Source organism: Marmota monax, unplaced genomic scaffold (assembly GCF_021218885.2).
Source record: "Marmota monax isolate L192 unplaced genomic scaffold, Marmota_monax_Labrador192_F-V1.1 WCK01_AAM20220418_F8-fsc00178, whole genome shotgun sequence".
In the NCBI taxonomy this organism is placed as follows: Eukaryota; Metazoa; Chordata; class Mammalia; order Rodentia; family Sciuridae; genus Marmota; species Marmota monax.
In genome coordinates this window covers 419,494-444,596 of record NW_026694501.1, presented here as the reverse complement: position 1 = coordinate 444,596, position 25,103 = coordinate 419,494, and the positions used below count along the sequence as shown (strand labels likewise).

At 46.7% G+C, this 25,103-nt stretch overlaps 1 protein-coding gene across 9 annotated transcripts in view; it reads right to left on the bottom strand.

Annotated features, from left to right (window-relative positions):
- Positions 1–25,103, bottom strand: part of Kansl3 (KAT8 regulatory NSL complex subunit 3) — a 49,187-nt gene that overhangs the window by 7,571 nt on the left and 16,513 nt on the right. For 7 of the 9 annotated variants that reach the window (XM_046420113.2, XM_046420115.2, XM_058571390.1 and 4 more), the window contains 15 exons: positions 15,338–15,428; positions 15,026–15,211; positions 10,090–10,221; positions 9,762–9,878; positions 9,428–9,529; positions 9,256–9,327; positions 7,895–7,969; positions 7,613–7,770; positions 4,855–4,918; positions 4,286–4,486; positions 3,963–4,119; positions 2,481–2,558; positions 1,021–1,212; positions 582–651; positions 89–216 (listed from right to left, as the gene is read on the bottom strand). In XM_046420113.2, coding sequence (XP_046276069.1) covers positions 89–216; positions 582–651; positions 1,021–1,212; positions 2,481–2,558; positions 3,963–4,119; positions 4,286–4,486; positions 4,855–4,918; positions 7,613–7,770; positions 7,895–7,969; positions 9,256–9,327; positions 9,428–9,529; positions 9,762–9,878; positions 10,090–10,221; positions 15,026–15,211; positions 15,338–15,428 — 1,823 coding nt within the window. The remainder of the gene's footprint in view (positions 1–88; positions 217–581; positions 652–1,020; positions 1,213–2,480; positions 2,559–3,962; positions 4,120–4,285; positions 4,487–4,854; positions 4,919–7,612; positions 7,771–7,894; positions 7,970–9,255; positions 9,328–9,427; positions 9,530–9,761; positions 9,879–10,089; positions 10,222–15,025; positions 15,212–15,337; positions 15,429–25,103) is intronic. The other 2 variants (XM_046420116.2, XM_046420120.2) reach the window with 1 other exon arrangement.

Here is a 25,103-nt window from a genome sequence, read left to right as displayed (position 1 = left end):
GTCAGTCACGTTCTTTTCGAGGACCACTTTCCAGCAACAGACCAAAAAGACAGCCAGGAGCAAGGAGGCTGGGCAAACAGATAGATACCTGGGAGGGAGCCGCCAGGAGAGGTGGCCACCAAGCGGCTCTGGAGTGTGTGCAGGGTGCTGGGTGTGGTGCTTCCAGAGACCACTGAGGGGGCTGGGCTGGCCGCGACACCTTCAGAAGCACTTGACCTGGAAACACAGAGAACAGAAGCTTCACCCAAAGGTCAGAAGGCAACAGACCCCAGTGCCACATGAGGGACAAGCGGGCCCCAAGCTCTTCACCTGGACACCTCTGAACCACCCAGCTCTGGTCCTCCTAAGTCAGGCCTAAAGTAAAGAACTCAGGCCTCAGAGCAAGACCCAGGGCATGTTCCACAATCTCTAAGTAAAAATGAGCCCTGGGCTGACCCAAATCAAAGACAGACATCCCCATGAGAAAGAAGCCACAGTCCCATGACCAACAGAACACAGACGCCACCATCTTTCCAAACAACAAATGAGCCAGATAAGGGGTGACAGGAAGAAGGGACCAGGACCAAACAAGCAAGACTCACCTGGCTGTGGGGAGCAGTCCACCTGCTGACGCCTGCCCCAGCGTCACAGCGATGGCCTTCCCGCCCGCCGCTGAGAGACGGAAACCACCAAAGTCACTGTCAGTCCTCCCTTCCCGAGACCCACAGCCCAGGCTAACAAGACATTAGGGGAAGACTGCAGGACGAAAGAGCACAGTTGTCAGAGGGGGGCTGGGGCTTTCCTCCCTCTATTTAAAGCTTTCTGGAGTCTCCCATCATCTTTCACTGAAACCAAAGCATGCAGCAGCCCTGCGGCGCTTCCCATCTCCCTTCCTGTCACCAGCACTCCGCCAGGTGTGCCAGCTCCATCTCCCTCACTCTCACACCTGCTGCAGCAGGGGGAAGGTGAGTCACCCACCCGTGGGGGCCAGGCCGAGGCCCAGATGGCCGGCCATCTTACTAAGGAAGCCAAGAGACTCACCATCTGGAGCTCCTCCTTGGGAAGCAACACAAGGCCCTCCAGCCGTGTCCCCCTGAGAAATAAGGGACACCTTGATCTTGGGTCGCTTGGAGGTCTTACTGCCGGGAAGGGGGCTGGAGGGGTGGTGCCGCTTCAGCTGAACCCTGAGCTCCTCCTTCTCTGCCTCTTCTGCTGGTTCTGATGAGATGGGAACTAAGAGACGGAGCTGAGGTGAGATCACCATGAGCCAAAACAGCACGTCCTCACTGCCAGTCACCGCCAGCAGCACGGGCCACCTTGGGAACCTACGGGGGAACCGCCCCACGTGGGGCCCACAGTCCACAAGCCCACCTCAGAGGAGGGCTCCACCCCACCCCCAGCTGCCCTGCAGTGGGAAGGTGAGGCCGTCAGCAGGCAGGATCTAGGGGCACACATGTTGCCGCCGCCTGGCAAAGGTCACACCACAAACAGACTCACCATAGTGCAGCTGACAGTGCTGGCCAGAGAGAAGGAAGGTGACCGCTTCCTGCTGCACGGCCTCCCCCCACCGTCCCTCAGCAGGGGACGGTAAGCACTCTATGGAGAACCACGGAGGAGCAGGCCACCTGCTCCCCTGTGAAAGGGAGCCCCTCAGCATGCTCTTGGGGGCTCCACCCTAAGGGCAGGAGGCTAAGGCCTCCCTGCCAAATGGAGGCCGTGAGAAGCACTGTCACCAGGACTTGAGGCTGGCTCTGAGCAGCCACAAGGTGAGGGAGACCTCAGCCCAGGAAGCCTCACGCTCCTGCCCAGAGATAACAGGGCAGTGGGGGCCTATGCTGCGTCACCCACGCCAGTACAGAGAAGGCCATCTGCTAACACACTGACTTGAACAGACTCGTCATGCACATGGCCACGCTTTTGCACCTACGCTGTCCTTAGGTGTCCTCACAGGTCCCCTCCCCCTGACGCCCAGAACTCCCCCCAGGCCCTCTCAACACAGGCGAGCAGGGCTAGAGGTGGGAAGGAAGGCAGCAGTCACACGAGGATGGGGGACTCCTGGCACGGGGCCACCAGAGGGCACCACCATGTTGGGGGCAGTGCTTAGGGACAAATGCACTGGTTGAACTCAGAAGTGGCGGGGGGGGGGGGGGCGGGAGCAGTGATGGGCTTCATGCTGGTGAAGGGCCAGTGTGCCTGCAGCTGCCAGGAATGAAACAAGGAGACAGAGGTGGGGGGCACACAGACAAGAAAACACGCCACAGGCTACAGGCCCAGGCACACACCGGAGCAGCAGAGCAAGAGCCACAGTGAAACAACCAGCCAGAGAGAAAGGAAAACCCCAGGAGAAGCAAACACAAGGACAGAGAACAAAGGCCAAGGTGGGAAGGAAGGTGGGAAGAAGGGAAGCGGCCCAAGAGAACCAGGAGCCAGGAGGAGGCAGAGGACAGGAGGAGACTACGGAGGTGAGGGAGAGGAGGACAGCAGAGAAGAGCAATACTCACCAAAGAGACAGGAGGAGGCGCCAGGAGGAAGAGCTTTCCTCACCAGCATGTTTTGTTTCAGAAAAGCAGCAAACTGTGCTAGAAGGAATCAGAGAGAATTACAGAATCACAGCCAGCCAGAGGAACAGGAAAGAAGGAACAGGAAGAGATGAAAACGGTCCACGGGGCTCTCTGACGTCACTGCCAGGGTTTCCTGACCCGCCAGGCAGGAGCTCCACACTGGACAGGACACATACAGCCTCACAGGGCCATGGTCAAGACTCACGAGCTGAGCAAGGCCAGGGCAAGAGGAAGGCGTGAACAGTGAGGGCTTCCTTTCTGTTGGCTATTACTCCAAGCTCACCCACCAGCTCTGCTAAAGCCAGGCTTCCACAGCTGCTCCTATCTCCTACGGCACTCGGGGTGCTGTTTCAAGCCCAGCCCACCAGAACTAAGTAGATGCTCAACTAATCATGCCATCCATGAGCACCACAGACCACAGCTCGTCTTCATCAACCACCTAAAGGTACACCGCCCACCCAAGACTGGGCTCTGGCCAACACTCAGGAAAAGGACTGTCACAGGGCATCCAGGCAGATCGTAGGGGCCAAGCCCCCTTTTTGCCTTTGCCCACGCAATCACCCTCTGCTCCCGGTTAGCAGCATTCTTATGAGCAATCTCCCAAGAGGCCTGGGGATAAGTTCTGACCTCGTGACTCCACCAAAAGCAACACAGGGGTGTCAAGCCGATCCGCCTCCTCTCGTCCGAGTCCTCTACCTGATAGCCATCTCCAGCCACTGCCCCTTCCGAGCACTCTCACTTCCAACTGAGAACCTTGATGATCTGTGCACTTGGATATGTCATCAAGTATCTTGGCCTTAGCTCAGGGTTGCCCACCAGGATGACTATGGCTCAGGGAAGGGACTGTTGCTGCTGCTTCCTTGACCCAACAACCTCCTCTACAGCTCCTCACATGGCCTTGCGGCCTCCACACTGAGCTCAACCACACAAGCATTTCCCTCTACGCTTATCTGTAGAGTTCTGATCAACTTTGTGGAAGGTCCCAGAGTGAGAACCTTAACCTTGAAGAAAGGCAAAGCAAAGGAAGGGCCTACACCAGGTGACATGCCCTAGAACCTGATGACTAAAATCGGTCACTCCATACACACACCGTCAGCAGGAGTGGCTGACGAGGCTTAGAGCAAGGGAAGACAACAGCTTCCCCAATTAGAGGTTAGAAAAAAAGGTTAGGCCAACGTGCACGAGTCAGCTCATAAACCTGACAACACACCAAGGCAAAGCTGTAACTAGTGACCACAAAGCCCCAGTAACGCACAGCCTTTGGGATTCACTGTAACCTAATTCTGCCTGGACAGGAATGTGGGAAAGGAGCCACTCATACTCTCCTGGAAAAAGCTGCAGACCCAGTGCTTCCCAACCACCACCTGAAACCACCTGCCGAAGACAGAACCCACAAGAGGCCACTGGGCCCGGAGCCTGTACCCTGGGCTTGTTTGTGGGTCAGCATGGCTTCTGCCCGCTGCACGTGTCTCTTCAGCAGCTGGGAGCTCCCGATCTGGCTGGACTTCTGAGCAGAGGTCACTGTGGTCACTTTGGTCTTGGGACTGGAGGTGGGGCTGCTGGACACACTGGAGAGATCCTGAGGAGAAGGCCAAGAGATGAGCTAATGTTGCTTGGAATTGGACCATAGTCAGCAGGTCCCCCTGGAGCCTCCTCAGAGGGACTCATAAGCACCCACAGGAGGCTGGAGAGCCCACAGCGAGGTCCTCACCCTCAGCAAGAAGGCTCCCTCCCGCCCACCCTACCTCTGAGCCTGAGGGTGAGGCGGGCAGCTTGGCGGCCGGGGAAGCAGGTCGACTGCCCCGCTCAGGGACTTCAAAGGCCAGGTCTCTTCGGGCCACATCACGGGGCTTCTTCTTCTTCTCAGCATCCTGATCCCGAGGCTCCGAGCCCACATGGCCCTCAGAGCGAGTGAGCACTCCCGTCAGGAAGTCCACAATCTCATCCTGGTGCAAAAAGGAGCTAGGCAAATGAGTCCTCCATCAGAGGACAGAAACTCCCAGAGAGCATCAAGCCAATGGGACCCTACTGTGGCTTTGGCCTGAGTGTGCTGGTGCTTCCCCACTCACAGCGCCTGCGCAAAGCCCAGGCTTCCACACAGCTGCAGGTGCCTCTGTGTCCTCCATCCCACTCCCGCAGACCCTCTCTCCTGCCGCTTGGCCTCCGCCCAGGTCATCACTCTCCTTCACTTGTGATTTAGGCCTACCAGAGGCCCCAGGGATACCCCGCACCCTTCAGCGAGCTGCTGCCAAGACAGAACCTAAAAGGCAACAGAGGCGGGCCTCGCCAAGAGAAGCACGAGACAAGGGCTCACCTGAATACATCTGTCCACCATGCTTTGAGTCAACCCTTCTGATTTCTTCTTTGCTTTGCTTATTCTAAGAGATAAAAAGAAGAAAATGCTTACTTTTTAAATATTCCATAGCATCCTAAGGAAATAAGAATTTATTTCTCTTTTATCACTTCCTGAACCCAGGAAGTAGCGCTTTATTAGCCCTCAGGCAGGTGACACAACCTCTCTGAGCTTGTGTTTACATCACAAAATGGGGAATCATAATACTCATTCAGGAAGTTGTGGGACTGAGCTAAACAACCCACCTGGAAAAGCAGGCACAGTGCCTGGGACTATCCCCTCCACAACTACCACACCTCTGTCTCAACAGGTAAAGTCCACCTGGACTTCGAGGCCCTGAGAGGCCCCCAGACCCAGTCTCCAACCCTAAGGTTAGTGGTTTAGCAGAAGAAAGGGGGTTCCAGGCTAGTTCTGAAAGGGTAAGAGAAAATGACCATAGTTGGCTGGATTCCCCACTTTGAGAGCTAGCCTTGAATACCCTGGCTTCTGACCAGAGATCCTGGCAAAGGGACAACCAAGTCCCCACACTACAGGACGGAGAACAGTATTACCGAAACTCCAAATCCTGAAATCCCAATTGACTGCTGTTGCCTCTGAACCTGTTAACACCCTCATTTCTCAGATGAGGACAGTGAGTGCCCAAATTTCTGAGCAAAAGGGTCAATATCAATGGAGGCTCCCAGTTCTCTGTCCAATACTCGACACACGCAGCCAGGCACGCAGTGATTCCTGTGATCCCAAACACTGAGGAGGCTGAGCAGGAGGAGCCAAAGTCTGAGGCCCATTTAGCAGCTTAATGAGGCTCTGCTTCAAAATTAAAAAAAAAAAAACAAAACCCAAAACCACCACATGAATGTCATAAGCAGCCCACAAGGAAAGTGGGGAGCAGCAGTCACCTCTCCGCATTCCCTACAGAAACTCAGCACACATAACTTTCTCCCGTAGACGAGAAGGTCTGAATTACTAAGAAAACCAATGTAAATAAAAGATGCACCCTCTTTTTTAGTACACTTCATGACAACACTACTAAAGTTCTCTGTCCCAGCATCGAAAGGCAAAAGCAGTCATCTCGTTCCAAACTTTAGCTGTACTTGTACTCCAACATATATCAAAAGAGGCTTAATGCAAATAACATCTACCTTCACTCATCCTCAATAGAAACACAATTTTTAAAAATGCCTACTCCAGTGAAAGTACATTGACAAGGGGCTGGGGTTGTGGCTCAGAGGCAGAGCACACTCGCCTGGCATGCGTGAGGCACTGGGCTTGATCCTCAGCACCACATTAAAAAAAAATAATAATAAAGATATTGTGTCCACCCATAACCAATAACCAAACAAACAAATAAATAAATAAAAGAAGTACATTGACAAAAGAGTATTTCTGCAGTGTCTCAAGGAGGCTTCCCCCTACAAGATAACTACTAACTACAAAGGGAAAAACAGTAATTTCGTTGTAGAGAACCTGGAAGAAGCCACCTAAACCACTGTAGCAGAGGGACTATCAGTGGTGATAATCTGTGACAGGAGGAACAGGAATTCTGTTATGGGAGTAAATGATAAGGGCCAAGAACACAACCTTCTGTGGCATTCCTGCCAAAAATGCATGTCTTCAATGTAACCAAGAAGAAAAGTGAAAACCCCAAAGCGAGGGACCGTCTACAAAATAACTGGCCAATAATTTTCAAATGTCAAGGTCATAAAGACAAAGGAAGCCTCATATGGTGGTGCACACCTGTAAACCCAGCAACTCAGGAGGTTGAGGCAGGCACTACAAGTTTGAATTCAGTCTGGGCAGCCTAGTCTCTGTCTCAAAACAAAGCTGGTGGCGGTTCGGGAGGCTGAGGCAGGGGGATCTCAAGTTCAAAGCCAGCCTCAGCAACTTAGCAAAGCCCTCAGCAACTCAGTGAGACCCTGTCACAAAATAAAAAATAAAAAGGGTTGGAGATGTGGCTCAGTGATGAAGTATCCCTGGATTAAATCCCCAGTACCAAAAATTAAATAAACTAAAATAAGTAAAACCCAAAAAGGGCGAGAGTGTAGCTTGTGGCAGAGCACCCTTGGACTCAGTGCCCAGTGCCATGGGGTGGGAATGGGGAGACAAAGGAAGGAGACTGAAGATGCATGGCCACCACAGAGTTATGTGGGATCCTGGATTATGTTGAACCAGTTATGTGGAACCGGGAAAAGGGCCTTAGGGAGACAACTGACGAGACCTGAGTCTACAGATTAGCTAATGCCATTACAACAATGTTCACTTCCTGATTTTGAGAATTATCCTTCAGTTATGCAACATGCCAACATTTGGGAAATCCAGGGGAAGGGCATATGATTTTTCTTGTCCTCAGTTTTGTAATTCTTTAAAAAATATTTTTATAGTAGATGAACACAATACCTTTATTTTATTTTTATATGGTGCTGAGGATCAAACCCAGTACCTCACACATGCTAGGCAAGTGTTCTACCAACTGAGCTATAACCCCAGCCCTGTAATTTTTTTTTTTTTTTTGCTTTATCCACCATTGTTTTTTTTTTTTTGATTAAATTTTTTCTTTTTTTTTCATTGGTTGTTCAAAACTGTAACTTTTTTTTATAGATCTAAAATTAATAAAAAATATTTCAATGCCTACTGTTAACTATTAAGCAGGTTATCCGCCGGTTATGGTGCCACCTTACAGCATTCCTCCAACACTGTGACAACCCCAGGAGAACCTACCCACCTGAGATTGTCATCAGCTCCCCCAACCACCACCAAGCTGTTTTCAGCACGGATCTTCTCCCGGAAGTCCTCCATGGCTTCAGGGTGACACTGTAGGGAATTCTGACCAATGACAAAGAGGACTGGAGTCTTCATATCCAAGAGGGGATCATCCACATCCTAAAAGAGGTACAGGGTTAGATCTGGCCAGTTCACACTTAGCACTGACCCCAGCACAAACAAGGACGTGCTTCTTCTGTCCCCTTCCCCCACTGTCAGTGACCCTGCTTCATCTCACTCTTACCCCTCGGGGGCCGTCCACGGTGAGCAGAGGAAACCCAAGGCAGACAACTGCAGTGACATACTCCATGACTGACACCTGTGGATAATAGCACAGTCTGTCTGAAGGGAAATGACTTCACTGTACCTCAGCCTGCCCAGTGTCGAGGTGATGTGCAGATCCACTTGCCAGCCCCACTTCCTCTTCCCCTGTCCTAACACAAGATGTACTGTCCCACGGCAGCTACCACGGAGAGAAGTGGAGTCCTCTCAGATGGGGAACCACAGAAAGGGAGGTTTCTTATTTCAACCTTGTCAACCTGCTAGGCCGAGACTTCTCGTCTCTTTTCTCCACCAAGAGTAAATACACAGCAACAAGCGTTGCCTTTCTCCCTTAAGTAGAGAAAGATCTTTCTGCTCCAGACGTCTCAGACTGTGGAAGAGTCTGATTCCCCCTCCCTAGGAGCAGGAGTGAGGGTGGCCGCCATCTCCCTCTCTGGGCTCTCAATATCTACTCCACCAGACTTGACCAACTGGGGCTCTGGACACATCAGGGGTACTTACACAAACTGGCGGACACGTAGTACAAAGGAAGGGACAGAACATGAACACAACATCAAATTCCAGAGCTATTAATTTGTGCCTACGAGATTAATTTTTTTAGTTGGGAGAATCCTATGGTACTTATACGTGGAAAAAAAGGAATCCGGAGTTCTTATGTTTTTTTTTTTTTTTTTAAGAAATGCTGAGGGCTGGGGATGTGGCTCAAGCGGTAGCACGCTCGCCTGGCATGCGTGCGGCCCGGGTTCGATCCTCAGCACCACATACAAAGATGTTGTGTCTGCCGAGAACTTAAATAAATAAATATTAAAAAAAAAAAAAAAAAAAAAAAAGAAATGCTGAAATGTGTAAAATGAAAGATATGATATTTTCTTCAAAATAACCTGAGTGGTAGAGAAAGCAGAGGAAGGGGAAAGATGGAGCCAGCCTGCCATGAGCTGGTCACTGGTAAAAGTAGGCAAGAGGTCTGTGGTGTACTCACCAGCTTTTCTCTGCTTTGATTCCTGCTTTTCTACAATAAAGTTAAAATTTCTACAATAAAGTTAAAAACTAAAGTCTGGGCTGGGGCTGTAGCTCAACTCCAAAGCGCTTGCCTTGCACATGAAGCACTGGGTTCAATCCTCAGCACCACATAAAAAAATTAAGTTATTTTAAAAAAACTTTAAAAAATAAAACAACTACAGTTTTGTCTTTTACAGTTAAAATGCAATCATACAGTAATCATCTGGCACTGGGACCGAAACACCATGAGGCCTCAACGGTGGCCCTCAGAAGCAAGTAGTACTGTACCCCAAGACGCCTCCAAATGTGATGGACACCACTTACCTGACAGGCCACCAAAGCTCCTGTGTTCCAGCCGATCAAGATGATGGGCTTGTGTGGGAAATGGCTGTGAATCTTCGTGGGAGGAGAAAGACGACAGTGAGTAGGAGGCTGCGCTGGGGCAGACCCCCCAGCACACCGGCGTCCAGGCCACCCAAGGCGGGGGCATTCTCACCTCCAGTACTTTGCTTCTCACCGCCCCGATCATATGCTCAAGGCACTGCAGAAGGCCCACCCCACTGCCGTTGTTCAGCAGATGGGTGGCGACAGGAATGACCTAGAGGAAAGAAGGGCACCATGCCACAGCGGTAAGTCCAATCTCTCATTCTGCCTAATCTGCTCTGAATCCCTCAACCTCACAGCAAGCGCTGTATGAACACCAGACAAGAGCCCTGGACGGGATGTTCCTCGTTTCAAGTGCGTCCATTTTGACCACCCCGTGCGCTGCTTCTCTTCCAGCCTCCAAGACCTTATTCCCACCCGGAGCCGTGCTCTTGCCCCCCACAAACCTTGCCTAAGCAGGAGAGCTGAGACTGCCAGAAGCGGTGGCGGCGTGAGGTGGGGAACACAGAGCTGGAGGGGCCCGAGGAGGCGATGAGGATCAGAGGAGAGCCAGGGAGTTTGCTCTGAGAAGAGAGAGTCCCACCTGGTGAGTGAGAGACTCATCCCAACCCCCAGGACTGCCTCTCTAGGCTGAGCACCCAACCCACGACCTTTGTTTATGGAACTATGTTAGGCACTGATAGACGAGTGATTAAGGGAAAGGTTACATCCTCCCCAGCCAGGGCTTGAGTCAGAACATCTCACTGCCAGTTATGGCTGAGCCCCTCAACTCACTGGCTTGTTATGAGAAAGCACCCCCACAGCAGGGTCCCAGGGCCTCTTCAGCAGCAGTGACAAGGCCTCAGCTCCTGCGGCCCCAGTCTTCGTGTTGGACGACACAAGCATGCGGTCAATCAAGGTCGGGATCTAGAAGGAAGAAGTTGGAGATGCTTCAGTGTGAAGCACAGGTACAAATAAGTGGCTGCGTGAAGCTGCGTGAAAAGCATGTCCCCAGTGTGTAAGGACAGTGAGTGCGCTCCTTTTGAAAGCAAACTGGTGAAATGCATCTGGGACCTTAGTTTATTCTCATCACTGTTCCAAAGGATTTCACTTCTGAGAACCTTCCCTCAAGAATTATATCAAGCCAGGCATAATGGTGCATGCCTGTAATCCCCAGCAACTTGAGAGGTTGAGGTAGGAGGATCGCAGGTTCAAAGCCAGCCTCAGCAAGTTAGTGAGGCCCTAAGTGACAGCAAGACTCTGACTCACAATAAAAAAATTAAAAGGCTGAGATGTGGCTCAGTGGTTAAGGGTGCAGGGAAGCAGGGCTGCCCCCGGGTTCAATCCCTGGTACCAAAAAAAAAAGAAATTATATAAAAAATACACACACACACACACACACACACGAACAAGGAGAGCTTTGCACAGAGACAAATTCTCTGTCAAAAACAATCAAAACACAGAAACAACCTAAATGAGTAGCTAAGTAAATTATCAACCTAACTGGATATTATGGATTATTTTCTTTTTGGGTACCATGAAGTAAACCCAGGGGCACTTAACCACTGAGTCACATCTCCAGCCCTTTTTATTCTTTATGTTGAGACAGGGTCTCATTAATTGCTTGAGGCTGGCTTTGAACTCATGATGCTCCTTGGCTCAGCCTCCAGAGCTACGGGGATTACACAAGTACACCATCACGCCCAGCATGGATTATTTTCAAATACTTACTAAATCAGGTATAACCTACAGAAATAATTGGCACCAGGCATGGTAGCCATGCTGTAATCTCAGTGACTGGAAGGATTCTAAGTTTGAGGTCAGCCTGAGCTATAAGACCCTGTCTCAAAATTCAAATAAATAAAAGGTTTGGGGATACAGGTCAGTGGTACAGCACCCCTGGTTCAATCCCTAATACTGAGAGACAGAGAGAAACAGACAGAAAGAGACAAAGAAGGAAGAAATATTTTTGCTAAAATGCTATAGGTAAGACAAAAAAAAATAAAAATTATTTCTACTCAGAAAAAAAAGGCTTATGTAAAACATGCCAAATGTCAGTATAATAATGATCACTGTGGAATTATGGGTGACTTTTCTTTATGTATTTTTGTATTTTCTAAATTTCCTCAGTGAACATTTGCTGACTTTATAATTTTTTTAAAAAATTGCATTTTCTTCTAGAGTATAGCCTTCAAGTTGTGGCTTGTTAATGAAACCTATTATTGTGTTCAAAAAACACATCCAACTATATTGTGTATATCATGATTTATCCATATCCTGTTTTTTACTAGCCACCAAAGATGTGACCTTGGAGATGTATAAATATAGGTTTAAAACATGCTGATGCTTACACTGCAAAGAACTATCTGTGTGAATTGCACACTGCCCACAAGAGGCCAAAGTGATCTCATGGAAGGAAAAGGTTTTTACACATTGGAGATCCTTTTCAGAAAGAAAAAAAAAAAAGTTTTTGAGAGATTGGAGAATGAAAAGTATGGTTTGATGCAGGTTGTTAGACTTCAGAGATACCAGGAAAAGATAGGCCACTCTCAATTTGAAGAGAGAGAAACCAGGGGCTCAGTGACAGGGCACTTGCCTAGCATTTACAAGGCCCTAAGGTTCGGTCCCCACCCAGCACTGCCAACACAAAAAGAGATTAAAAAGACTTTTGCATGAGAAATTAGGGGATATAATTATGAGAACATTTTAGTTCACTTAGAAAATAAATATGCAGCCAGGCGTGGTGGCACATCCCTATAATCCCAGCAGCTTGGGAGGCTGAGGCAAGAGGATCGTAAGTTCAAAGCCAGGCTTAGCAACTTAGTGAGGCCCCATTTCAAAATGAAAAAAATTTTTAAAAGGGCCGGGGATGTGGCTCAAGCGGTAGCGCACTTGCCTGGCATGTGTGCGGTCTGGGTTCGATCCTCAGCACCACATACAAACAAAGATGTTGTGTGCGCCAAAAACTAAAAAATAAATAAATATTAAAATTCTCTCTCTTAAAAAATAGGGGGGAGGGCTGGGGATGTTGCTCAGTGGTTAAGCACCTCTGGGTTCAATTCCCAGCACCAAAATAAATAAGTAAATAATATGCAACAGCTGCTCTTACAAAGCACCAGGCTAGTCCTGCAGAGAAATTTAACCTGTGAGGGGTGAGAAAGACAGACACACAACTAACGTGGGCACAGGGAAGCAGGGTGCTAGCTCTCATGGAGCAGTGGAAACCCCACACTGCTGATTCCCACCATCCTGTGGAGAAGGGGCGGCTCACAGGCAATTCTCATCTGAAGATGGCAGCTCATGAAGTGAGACAGGCGCAAGGAATAGGCAGGATTCCAAAAGATGAGACAGCACCAGAGGCAAGAACAGATGGGGCTTATTCGAGGCACAGGTGGACTCAAGTGGAGGATCCGCTTATGGAAGTAGGGGAGTGTAAAACTAGTGACAAAGGCTAACCCAAACTACCAAAGAACTCCATCCCAAGCTGGCTAGGCCTGCAACTCCCTCTCTGCTCAACACCTGGAGGCAGTGGATTCGACCCAAGCTGACTTCAAGAGCGTTGCCTGGCAGCAGAGTACACCTGGAAACCCCAAAGCCTCGAAGCTCCTCTTCTGTCAACAGTAAGTAACCAACAACTGACTCTTCCACTTGGTGCTAGGAAAACCAAGCTCCCTGCCTTTCCAGCGGTGCACTCCCTCTTGGCACACAAGCAGGAGGCTGCACCCAGACCTTCCCTGCCCTCTTTATAATGGAGCCAGCGGAGATGGCAGGTGGGTCAAGAGCAAGATCCCCATCAGCTGCATCTTAACACCAGCAGGTACTTTAAAAGCAAATCATTTATACCCTTTGAGAAACAACCAGAGTGTGAGTGAGTGACATAGTCTGGCATTAGAGGAAGCACCATGGAGAGCATACCCAGTGGACAGTGCAAGTATTGGGAACCCTGCTGACTAGCATACCAGTGAAACTTGTGCCATTCCAGCAAACCAGCAGCGTGGCTACACAGTGCCCACCGGTGAAGCCCTTCATGCTCACCTGAATGCACCTCATTCACACAGGCCACACCCAGCTGGGGACTTACATGGGGAAGAAACACAAACTTGCTTCTAAACCAAGAAGAATCAGCAGGGCGTGGTGGGGCATGCCTGTGATTCCAGCAACTTGGGAGGCTAAGCCAAAGAATCAAAGTTCAAAGCCAGCCTCAGCAACTTAGTGAGACCCTCTCTCAAAATAAAAAAATAAAAAGAGTTCAGTGGTTAAGCACCCCTGGGTTCAATCCCATTACCAATAAATAAAAAAAATAAAGCCAAGGGAGTCAGACTGTAATCACGCTGGCTATGGCGAGCAAGGCAGAGCCACCAATGCCCTGGGCACTACTGGCCCTCATCCCCTGGAGCATACATACCACGGCTGCACCTTTACCACAGGAAGAATGTATTTATGAACAGGCCACTCTCTGCCAAGGGCTACCTTGGTCCCACCCCACCTATGCCCAAGTCCAGGTCCATTTACCCCTAGGGAAGTCTGGGGTCTATTTTCATTCATCTCGTTCTCCACTAGAAAATAAGGTGCACCAGAGCAAGGAGCAGTTCTGTTTTATGCACACCACTAAGTGAAAAATTTAGGGTCAAACTTCCTACCATAAAAACATGAACATCTCTAGTCCCGAGTTTTATACAAAGCCTGTCTTCTGTAGCTTTCTAACAAACTCAGCATCTTGAAACTTAAAGTCAGGTCAAGAGACAAAGTTTTTGGGGTATGGCTGAAGGCCAAGCAACTTTGCACCTGCCTGAAAAGGAAAAAGAAAATCTACTTTAAAAAAAAAAAAAAAAAAAAAAAAAAACTGATGTAGCTCAGAGGTAGGGCGCTTGCCTAGCACACGTGAGGCCCTGGGCTCCATTCCCAGCTCCATGAACTGAACTGATACAGGTTGTCTGAGGCTATTTTGATTTGGGGCAAAGTACCTCACACATTTCCAGAAACTACAAGGGTACTCCTTAACAGTTTCTGTGAGCTAACTAAGCTAAAATTTTGCACCACTCTTTCTTGATGAACTAATTTAATTCTCACAGAAATTGCATATAGATATTGTTATCAAGAACATTTTGGAGGAAACTGAAGTACAGGTCTCAGCTTCCCCTGTGGGTCAGTGGCAGGGCTGAGACAGTTAGATGACTGGCCTTTAGAACCTGCTGTCCACCACACTGAGGCCCAATGCAGCCATTAACATCACAATAAGGGAAATAGGTGAACATTGTGCAATTCTAGGTAGGTAAGACCACAGGGGCAGGAAATGCTGCGCTTGTAATCAATTATTTCAGCTCAGGTGTTGTAACTGAAGGCTCATCCCTTGATGAGGAGAGACCGAGGGCAGAGTACCCCTCCCTCTGTAATCCCCCGGCCCCCTGAGCTCACAGGCCTGCCTCTTGCCCCTTATCAACACTGCCCCCGGTACACTTTCATCTCTTCCACTACGTTCAATGACACAGGCCAGGAGCTGCAAGGCTATGAGTACTCTGGTTTTCAGGTCCCACACTCATCCTGGAGATGGCATGAAGATGTTTACACCAGACCAAGTGTAAAATGATACCTTATCTCCTATTTTTAATAGCATACTGGCTAGCCACACCCTCCAAACTGACCAGGTAATGACCTCGCCAAACCCCACATCTGAACCCACATCAGGGACTGGCTGACCCCAACACAGGGCAGACGCCAACCACAGCCTTACCTTCCCTTTCAGTGTCTGCAAAGCATCCAGGTAGGCGGCCAGCATGGGCAGACTCAAGGTCTCCACCAGGGTCGTGTGCAGCCACTGGATCAGCTTGGTGTCCCAGCTCACACTGGCCAGGGCCTGCCGCACGCGCCTTGCACACTTGTCCACGGCTACACGGCGTAGCACTGGCTCATTACAAGCCTGAAAGATGCAAAAAGAAGGAACAAGAGTTCCACTTGGTTAGCAAATGGGAGGTGGGTACAAATCAGTCAGCCAGAGAGGCCTGAACTAGGAAGAGCCCACCTGGGCGGATTTCTGATGTCTTACCCCTTCATTGGCCAAGCGGGCAAGTCGGTCAGACTGCAGGGCTTTGAGGATCTTGTTGAATAGCTTGTTCTGGGCCATTGTCCAGCCAGTCCTATAATGGAAACTCTGAGGAGTTAAGGTCAAACCCTAGGGACAAGACTCTGTCATCTTTTTTGATCCCATTATGAGAGAGTATAACCTGAGGTCACTTAGTCAAAGACTACTGAGGTAAAACACGAGATTCTGGTCCCAATCTTGGCAATGAATCACCTCAGCACACATTTGAATTAATCTTACCTACTACAAGTCAAGACCAGTCACAGATGAAGTCTTTTAGTGCTACCAAAGCTAATTATTTATCTAAAGGCTAAGATACTCACCCTAACAAATGAAGACAGGTCTACACCAGTGTGTAGACCTATTTGAATTTCACAGGTTGTACATTCCACACAAAACCAGAAGGATCAGCAAGCATTTCAGTGTACCAAAACCTTAGACTATGGTAAGAAGTCTACTTAAACTAGCTTTAAAAACAAAAACAGCAGAAATGTGACCAATGAACAGACTATTCTCCCAGTCCCAATTTTACCCTAATCTCTCCTCTTTTTCCATATTTTTAAGAATTTTTTTCCTCTATGCCACAAAATTAGTAAACTTATGTTCCGTGTAAGTTAACACTGTTATCCCAGCGTAGGACACCAGCATACACAGGCCAGCTGCTTACTAACAACTTTCTGTCCTCCTCCAACACAGCAGTAAACCCTGTAGTCAGGAATCTACCCCACTGTTCTCATCCCCACATCACTGCACCTAGACAGAAGTGTGGATCCTGTTACCTTTCCCATCACCCCACACCAGGCAATCTCAGTAGACACTCTAATTCAGACCAGCAAGCCACCTAAAGATAAAGGCAACAGAAGACACCCAATCAGAGCCGGGCGCGGTAGGGCACACCTGTAATCCCAGCAGCTTGGGAGGTTGAGGCAGGAGCCTCAGCAATGAGGCATTAAGCAACTCATGAGACCCTGTCTCTAAATAAAATACAAAATAGGGCTGGGATGTGGCTCAGTGGTCTAGTTCAATCCCCAGTACCAAAAAAATGATACCCAACCAGTAATATTTTTTTAGTGACCCTCTCTGCCATTAGAAAAACTGCTCAATACATTATTTCTTAAAATATCAGTGGTTGCTAGACCCAAACAAGATAAATCAAAGTAGTATTTCTTGTCAGTAGGAGGATAAAGTCACAAAGTAGGGCTGAGATAACCACTAGCCAAGTAGAAAATAGTGATCAGTCTCCCTGGATTGATAGCTATCTACCAATCTCAGAAATCAGGCCTTTTCAAGAATGAAAGAAGACAAAGCCTAAGAAACCTAGAAGACAAAAAGAAAGAGAGATAAATGTAACTTAGTGAGACCCTGTCTCAAAATAAAAAATAATGGCACTGCTTAAGCAGTTCAATCTCCAGTGCCCCCCCCCCAAAAAAAAAGAGGCTCCAAAAAATTAATACAATAAAGTATTTGGGTTGGGGCGGTAGCTCGGTGGCAAAGCGCTTGCCTAGCATGTGTGAGGCACTGGATTCAATTCTTAGCACCACATAAAACTAAACAAACATAAAGGCATTCTGTCCATTTGCAACTGCAATAAATAAACAAACAAACAAATAAATAAATAAAAGAGTAAGGTAGTCAACAGGTAAAGAACATGAAAAAGCAAAGACAGATCACAAAACAGTACAGTTAACCCTACCTCAAAATTAAACAAATGCAGATTAAAATAAGTTTTTTTTAACTTCCTGAATAAGTAAAAATTAAGTTTAATACCGGGTTATGAGGTGTAAGTAGATCCCTCTATATTCTGTTGTTGGAAATAAAAAGTAGTACCTCTGGAATGTCAGTGGGAAAATGAATTTTGGAAGGTCAATCAAAACCCTGAGTCAGGGCTGGGGGATGGCGCTCCGTGGCAGGGCACTTGCCGAGCGAGCCTGCAGCCTTGTGCGATCTGATCCCAGCACCACACACTCAAAATTCTAAGTCAGATCATGTCATTCCTCTGCCCCATCCTTCAGGGGCCTCATTTCAATCAGCTAAAATCTTGAGTCCTTGCAATGGTTGTGGAGCTCCCACTGCCTCTGACCGCATCATGACTTTCCTCGCTCACTTCGCTGCATTCAGGGTCTCCCCACTCCCACTCAGGACCCCCCACTCCCTGGTTTCATACACACCAGGTGCAATCCTCTAGCAGACTGGGCCCTTCTCCTTCATTCCCTGAACTGAAACAATGTCTACCTCAGGTCACATTCATATGTTCACATGTTACCTTGCAGGGAGGCTCCCTCTAAGCTCTCCTATTTAAAACTGCAACACCCTGATCCCAGCCTGGACTTCTCTAACCGTTTCAAGCAGAAGCTGTATCACCATTTCCCATTCTAGCCACTGTACCGGAGTTCAGTTTGTCTCCCTTTGCTACAATGTAAAAGCCAAGCTGGCTGGGACTTTGCTCATTTTAAGTCCTGCCTCCCCAGCACATAAAACAGCCTAACAGGGGCTGGAGTTGTGGCTCAGCAGTAGAGCGCTTCCCTTGTATGTGTGAGGAACTGAGTTTGATTCCCAGCACCACATATAAAGAAGCAAATAAAATAAAGGTCCATCAACAACTAAAAAAATTTAAAAACAGCTAACATCCCAGGAGTTAACATTTGCTGAATAATAATGGCTGAACTGTGTCACGCTGCATTCTAAGTTCTGCAGTGAGGTCCAGACTTAACCTTCACCCCCTGTATCCCACCTGACAAATGGGTACCAAGCAGCAGAGAGGAATGGAGAAATAAAACTTGTGCTCCACCTTCACCAGACCAAGGTGGTCAAACTACCAGAAAAGCTGCATTCCAATAGTCTCAATTTCTCTTACTTTATCATATAGCACGCTAGCATCCTTTCCATCACACCACCGTGCCCTATGAGACAACCTAATTTCTACTGGCCATGGCTCTAGGAACATCAGAGGACAAACTACCCTTTGTAATTTAATCTGTACAACTATTTGTCTTCTGTGAGCAAGCAAATACTCACTAGAAAGGAGGAAAACAATTCAACACCTTTCCTTCAGCAAAATAAAATCTCCACCTACTACATCTCCAGTTTACAACATGATCCAGGAGAATGCTAGCTCTACCCAGTTCTCCAATAAAGAGCTGGCCACATGCCCTGGATATGGACTAGATGATTCCTAAATCCTCCAAATTTCAGGTTCGCTCTGATCACTGATAATGAGAACAGCTGAAACCCATGATCACAGAGACAAAACCAGGCAACTCTTTTTCAGAAGCAACTTCTATCTATATTTAAATCTTTCCTCACTACAGCTAAATCTTTTTTTGGGGGGTGACACTGGCGATCAAACCCAGGGATGCTCTATCACTGAGCCATATCCCAAGCCCTTTTTACCTTTTATTTTTGAGATAAGGTCTCACTAAGCTGCCAAAGGTGGGCTTGAATTTGTAATCTTCCTGACTCAGCCTCTGAGCAGCTGGGATTATAGGCATGTGCCACTGTGCTCCAGTGCTAAATCTGTTAAACCTCCAAAGCCATTCGCTCTTTTGTGATCCTTCCCTCTACCCCCAGTGGCGTATCAGAAGCAGTCTTAGGTTTCTGGGGATTGTCTTCTTTTTCCTTTTTACCTAGTTATTTTGACTTTATTTCTATTACTTCATCAGGATCCACCCATTTTTATTGTGGTTTGATGCTCAGAAATGATGGACTTGGCCTGCCAGATACTATGACATATGCCTGTAATCCCAGCAGCTCAGGTGGCTGAGGCAGGAGGATCTGGAGCTCAAAGCCAGCCTCAGCAACTCAGTGAGGCCCTGAGCAACTCAGCAAGACCCTTTCTCTAAACAAAATATTTTTCAAAAAGGCTGATGTGGCCCTGTGGTTAAGTACCCCTGGATTCAATCCCTGGTACCAAAAAAAAAAAAAAAAAAAAAAAAAAATTCTGGACTTAGGAGAGGGGGAGTGAATGCTTCAATTCCATGTTAGGACCCTGGAAGGTTTGCTGGGACCAGTAACTTCAGACCACCAGTTCATAATCCTGTTTTCCTTAATGTTACTGCAACACAGAAATTCCATGAGTAGCAGCTCTCTTATGTCCAGTGATCCTCAGGTGGTCTTGCGGATTGGGTGGAGGCTGGAGGAGACAGAAGGTGCTCACAAATAGTGTGATAAAGCTCCCTGGAGAAACATGGCTCTATCCCCAAGTAACATACCTCTGTTTTTAATGCGATTAAGTCCTACCCTATTTGTAGGCATTTGGGGGTGCGTCTCTTTTACTATGATTTATTTATGTCAGTTGCAATGGCCATCCCTCCTGTCCCCCCAACTCACACACACACCTATCTATCTATATCTATATGTCACTGTAAACATCTCTGGAAAATAAATTTCTTGAACTGGAAATAAAAGAGCAAAGGTTACCTGTGTTAAATGTGAGCTTTCAGTTCTGTGAAAGTACAGTCAAAGAACCTGGAACATCACAAAAGTGGGACTGTATTCATAGCCTTACCTCCAGTAATAATGCTCATTTATAACCAACCAGAGTAAGCAATAAATATGATTTTTCCATGTTCAACAATGTCTGGAACTTTCTCAAAGTCTTTAGCTTCAAGAACAGAAAATGAGATAGAACTGATTTATGAAGTACCAACAGCATTTCCAAAATTATCCTGTTCTTTGTCATGTAACAGGAGATTTTTCCCTATTTGTTTTTCTTACTCTACATCTATTCTAAAACCCAAAAAGATGAGAGCAAGGAAAATGATGTGAATAAAAATCTAGAAAGCTACTTGAAAATCACCACCGTACACCAGTGACAGCTGAAATTAAATTTAAAACCACAATGTTGAGAGTCTAAAATCCCAGGAAAAGGTCTTAGGATTGCTGCTGTATATATAACAAAGCAATCTCAAGAACTGAACATGTTCTCTATATTTTGTTGGCTTCGTGGGAGGCTGGAAAATTAAGTGGGCAGAAAAAAATGATCTACCCCAAGATTAAGATAAAGAGCATGCAAAAGATATAATTAAGGAAAAATTTAAAAACAGGAGACAGAATGTTAAATACAAGTCTAAACAGTCAAATAGCTGATGGGAACTGTGGTGAGTCAACTGCTTCCCCCTGCGCCCTGCCTTGACCTGGACCTATTCAATTTTCATGAGTGCAAAAATGCCTTTTCTTCATTTCTTAGAAGAGATCAGATCATCTTTTGTTTTCCATGCTCTGACTGATTCTGAATAACATGCTGACCTCTGGCCCAGTCAAAGCAGCCAAAATAGCACACTGGTCCTAGAAAAATTCGACATTTTCAAAGGTAATTATTTCTCTCATACTATTTTCAGGGAGTCTAATTTAACATTAAAATGCTTAAAGGATTTTTTTTTTTTTAACCCAAAGTCAAACAAGAATAGACAAAGAATATCAGAGAAACTCAACAGGCCCCATTCACACTGAGGAAGGGGGGAGAGAGCAGAAAGCAGGTGGGGGCAGGAAAGGAGGGAAAGAAACAACTTGGACAGAACAAAATTCTGTGCCAACATCTCAGGCACAGAATTTCAACCTTCCAGCCTCAAACTTCTACACAGACACATACGAGATTGAGATGTAAATTTAGAGAAGGTTCAGAAAAGGAGAAGTGGGAGTGTGAGCTGGAATTCAGAAGTTCGGATTTCTAAGACAAGACAGCCTGCTTTCAAACACTAGATTCTTTCATCAAAATGTTGGATATGTCTCAAAATCCCTCTGAACAGATGCTGAGAAGTATCATGTGTAAGAGTATTTTGTTAAATATCTTCTAAAAATTGCAACCAATAAAACTTGCCATTGGGGCTAGGATTGTGGCTCAGTGGTACAGTGCTCACCTAGCCACGTGCAAGGCCCTGGGTTCGATCCTCAGCAACACGTAAAAATAAATAAATAAAATAAAGGAATTGTGTCCAACTACAACTAAAAAAAATTAAAAAAAAGAAAAAAAAAAAAAAAGAGGGGCTGGGGATGTGGCTCAAGCGGTAGCGCGCTCGCCTGGCATGCGTGCGGCCCGGGTTCGATCCTCAGCACCACATACAAACAAAGATGTTGTGTCCGCTGAAAACTAAAAAATAAATATTAAAAGAATTCTCTCTTAAAAAAAAAAAAGAGGGGCTGGGATTGTGGCTCAGTGATAGAGTGCTTGCCTTGCATGTTGAGGCACTGGGTTCGATCCTCAGCACCACATAAAAAGTAAATAAATAAAGGTATTGTGTCCATCTACAACTAAAAAAAAAAATTAAAAAAAAGAAAAAAAGAAACTTGCCATCTGACACTCGTGGAGAGGGAGGCAAGCTGAGCCAGTGTCCTCAGGATGGCCCCGCTATGCCAGTAAACAGAAATCATTTCCAAAGGTCCTCTAAGGCACAGATCTGGGGCACACAGGCTCATGGCCCAGACCCTCTTTATATTCCTCTTTAAGAGAATATAAAGTACTTATGGCTTCTGGGCCATACAGTCTCTGCCACAACTATTTAACCCTATGATTGTGTACAAAAGAAGCCATGGGCAATACTTAATGAATGGCATGACAATATTCCAATAAAAGTTACTTTATGGGCAATGAATTTCATGTGTCATAAAATACTAGTCTTCTGATCTTTTTTTTTTGCAACCACTTAAAAATGCCATACAAGGCCGAGTGTGGTGGCACATACCTGTAATCCCAGCGGCTCGGGAGGCTAAGATAGAAGGATTGTGAATTCAAAGCCAGCTTCAGCAATGGTGAGGTGCTTAGCAACTCAGTAAGACCCTGTCTCTAAATCAAATACAAAATAGGGCTGGGGATGTGACTCAGTGGTTGGGTACCCCTGAGGTCAATCCCTGCTACAAAAAAAAAAAAAAAAAAAAAAAAGCCATACAAAACAAGCAAAGGACCAGACCTGGCCTACGGCTGATTTTGCCAACTCCTGATCTAAGACAAATCAAGCAAAGAGAAAGATTTAAACCATTTCACAAAATATCCACCATTCCTAGAGAAAGTCAGGGTCAGGTAGCAGTGGCAGTGAAATCTCACTTTTTATACAGTAAAGGTTATCTGAAGGCAGTTTCTACTGAAATAATTCAAGAAGGGAGACAAAAGCCCTAACAAAGAAATTAAGTTTCTGACTCCACAGATAAAAAGTGATCAGTATGCTCTCTGGGGACAGAAATCGAGAGTTGCAGGGAGCTGTCCATGGAGTTCTCAATGTGGGAAACTGTAATTTTACATGACTTTATGCAGAAAGAAAGGAAGCAGCAATTTAACAATCAAGTCAAAGGAAAGATCAGGAACAAGATGATTATAATCAGAGCAGAGGAGCAACAAACTCCAGACAGGCTACGAATTCAGGGACAGGATTAAAAAAAAAAAATGGTGATCAGTGAAGCTGAAGCTAATAAGGACCATCAGATAATAACACCAGCCAAGTGCAAAACGGACCTGTCTGAAGAGATGGTTTACAAGCCTGTTGCTAATGGGTGGATACTTCCAAAATCTCTTCAAATACTAAAAAACAATCTGAAGTAAGGGCTTCATATTGGAGGCCTCCATGGAGACTAGAGGAAGGCAAGCACTTGATGAGAATCTGTCAGTGTTTCTCCGCAGGATGGGCCAATGAGGGGGCCCTGGGCCCTTGGTGTGCCCACCTTGGTTAGGGCAAGATGCACTGGCATCCAGTCCTCCTGCCCCTGCGCACGCACTCTACCCACCTACCACTCCAGAAACAGAATGGCTTCCTATACTTTCCTCTGAGGACAAACACTCTGGCCAGGCCACCCCCAGTGTCTCTTCTACTTGGAAGTTTTCTCTCTCCTTATAAATTATAAACTGGTATTCCCATGTATTAAGTCTCTAATGACTTTGATAAGCATGAATAGTCTCCAAAAAAGTCTTTTATTTGGGGGGCTGGGGATGTGGCTCAAGCAGTAGCACGCTTGCCTGACATGCGTGAGGCCTGGGTTCAATCCTCAGCACCACATACAAAAAAAGATGTTGTGTCCACCGAAAACTAAAAAATAAATATTAAAAAATTCTTTCTCTCTTAAAAAAAAAAAAAAAAAACAAAAAAAAAAAACTCTTTTATTTGATACCAGGGACTGAACCCAGGGGCACTAAATCACTGAGCACATCTCCAGCCCTTTTTTTTTTTTGATGTTTATTTTTTAGTTTTAGGTGGACACAATATCTTCACTTTATTTTTACGTGGTGCTGAGAATCGAACCCAGTGCCTCACGCATGCTAGGCGAGCACGCCACCACTTGAGCCACATCCCCAGCCCCTATCTCCAGCCCTTTTAAAAAATATTTTGTTTAGAGAAAAAGTCTTGCGAAGTTGCTTAGTGTCTCGCTAAATTGCTGAGGCTGGCTTTAAACTTGCAATCCTCCTGCCTCAGCCTCCTAAGCCACTGGGATAACAGGCATGCGCCACCACACCTGGCTCCAAAAACCTCTTAATCATAACCAAGGTGAAATGATAAAAACACCTGGTAGAGCCAGGTGTGCACGCCTGTAACCCTGGTGGCTTGGGAGACTGAGGCAGAAGGATCACAAATTCAAAGCCAGCCTCAGCAACAGTGAGGTGCTGAGCTACTCAGTGACACCCAGTCTCTAAATAAAATACTAAATAGGGCTGAGAACGTGGCATGTGGCTCAGTGGTCCAGTGCTCCTGAGTTCAACACCTGGTACCTCCCCGCACCCCTCCCCCTGCAAAAAAAAAAAAAAAAAACCCTCACCTGGCAGTTTTCCCTTGTATTTTCTAGAATGCACACCAAGGACAAGGCACATAACCATAAGCAGAGGCTGTGGCCGTTGGGAATGCCGCCTCTGGGGTCAGACTGCTTGGTTTGAACAACCCCAGTTCTACCACTTCCTATAGGACAGAGATCTGCATCTCTAAGAATCACTGGGAGGATTAAAAGAAATGCAATGAAATACTGGGTACAACTTCTGGCACCTGGAAAGTGCTCAATTCAAGGTAGCTCTGTTTTGCTACCACTACTGTTGTCTTTATTATGATTACTGATTGTAACAATGGTGTTAAATCCTTTTGCTGAATTCACTGACTAGAAGTTGACCTCCACTCACAGCAGTTTTCCTCTTCATCTGACACTCTGAGAGCATTTCCTCTTATATTTTTTTAATATTTTTAGTTGTAGACACAATATCTTTATTTATTTTCATGTGGTGCTGAGGATAGAACCCAGTGCTTCACAAGCACTCTACCACTGAACCACAACCCTGGCCCCAAGCATTTCCTCTTCTTAGGACAATATGTAAATTCCAATCCCAGATCCCACCCAACTTCTTCACCAGTTTTTTTTTTCTTGTACCAGGGATTGAACTCAAGGACAGTCAACCACAGAGCCACATCCCCAGCCCTATTTTGTATTTTATTTAGAGATAGGGTCTCACTGAGTTGCTTTTTGCTGAGGCTAGCTTTGAACTCACGATCCTCCTGTCTCAGCCTCCCAAGCCACGTGCCACCGTGCCCAGCTCTTCACTAGCTTTTAAAGCAACATACAGAGCTGCTCCTCTCCTCAACACTACTGTGGTGACCACAAAAATACAACTGCTCACAGCTGCCCACTTCTAACCAGCCTCATAGATCACATCAGTCCCCTCAAACTTCCCTACCTCTCTTTCATTACTATAAAATAAAAGTTCTCCAACATTACTGCAGGTTTACCATCTACCAGGCTCCTGAGGCAAAAAGTAACATTTACTTATGTA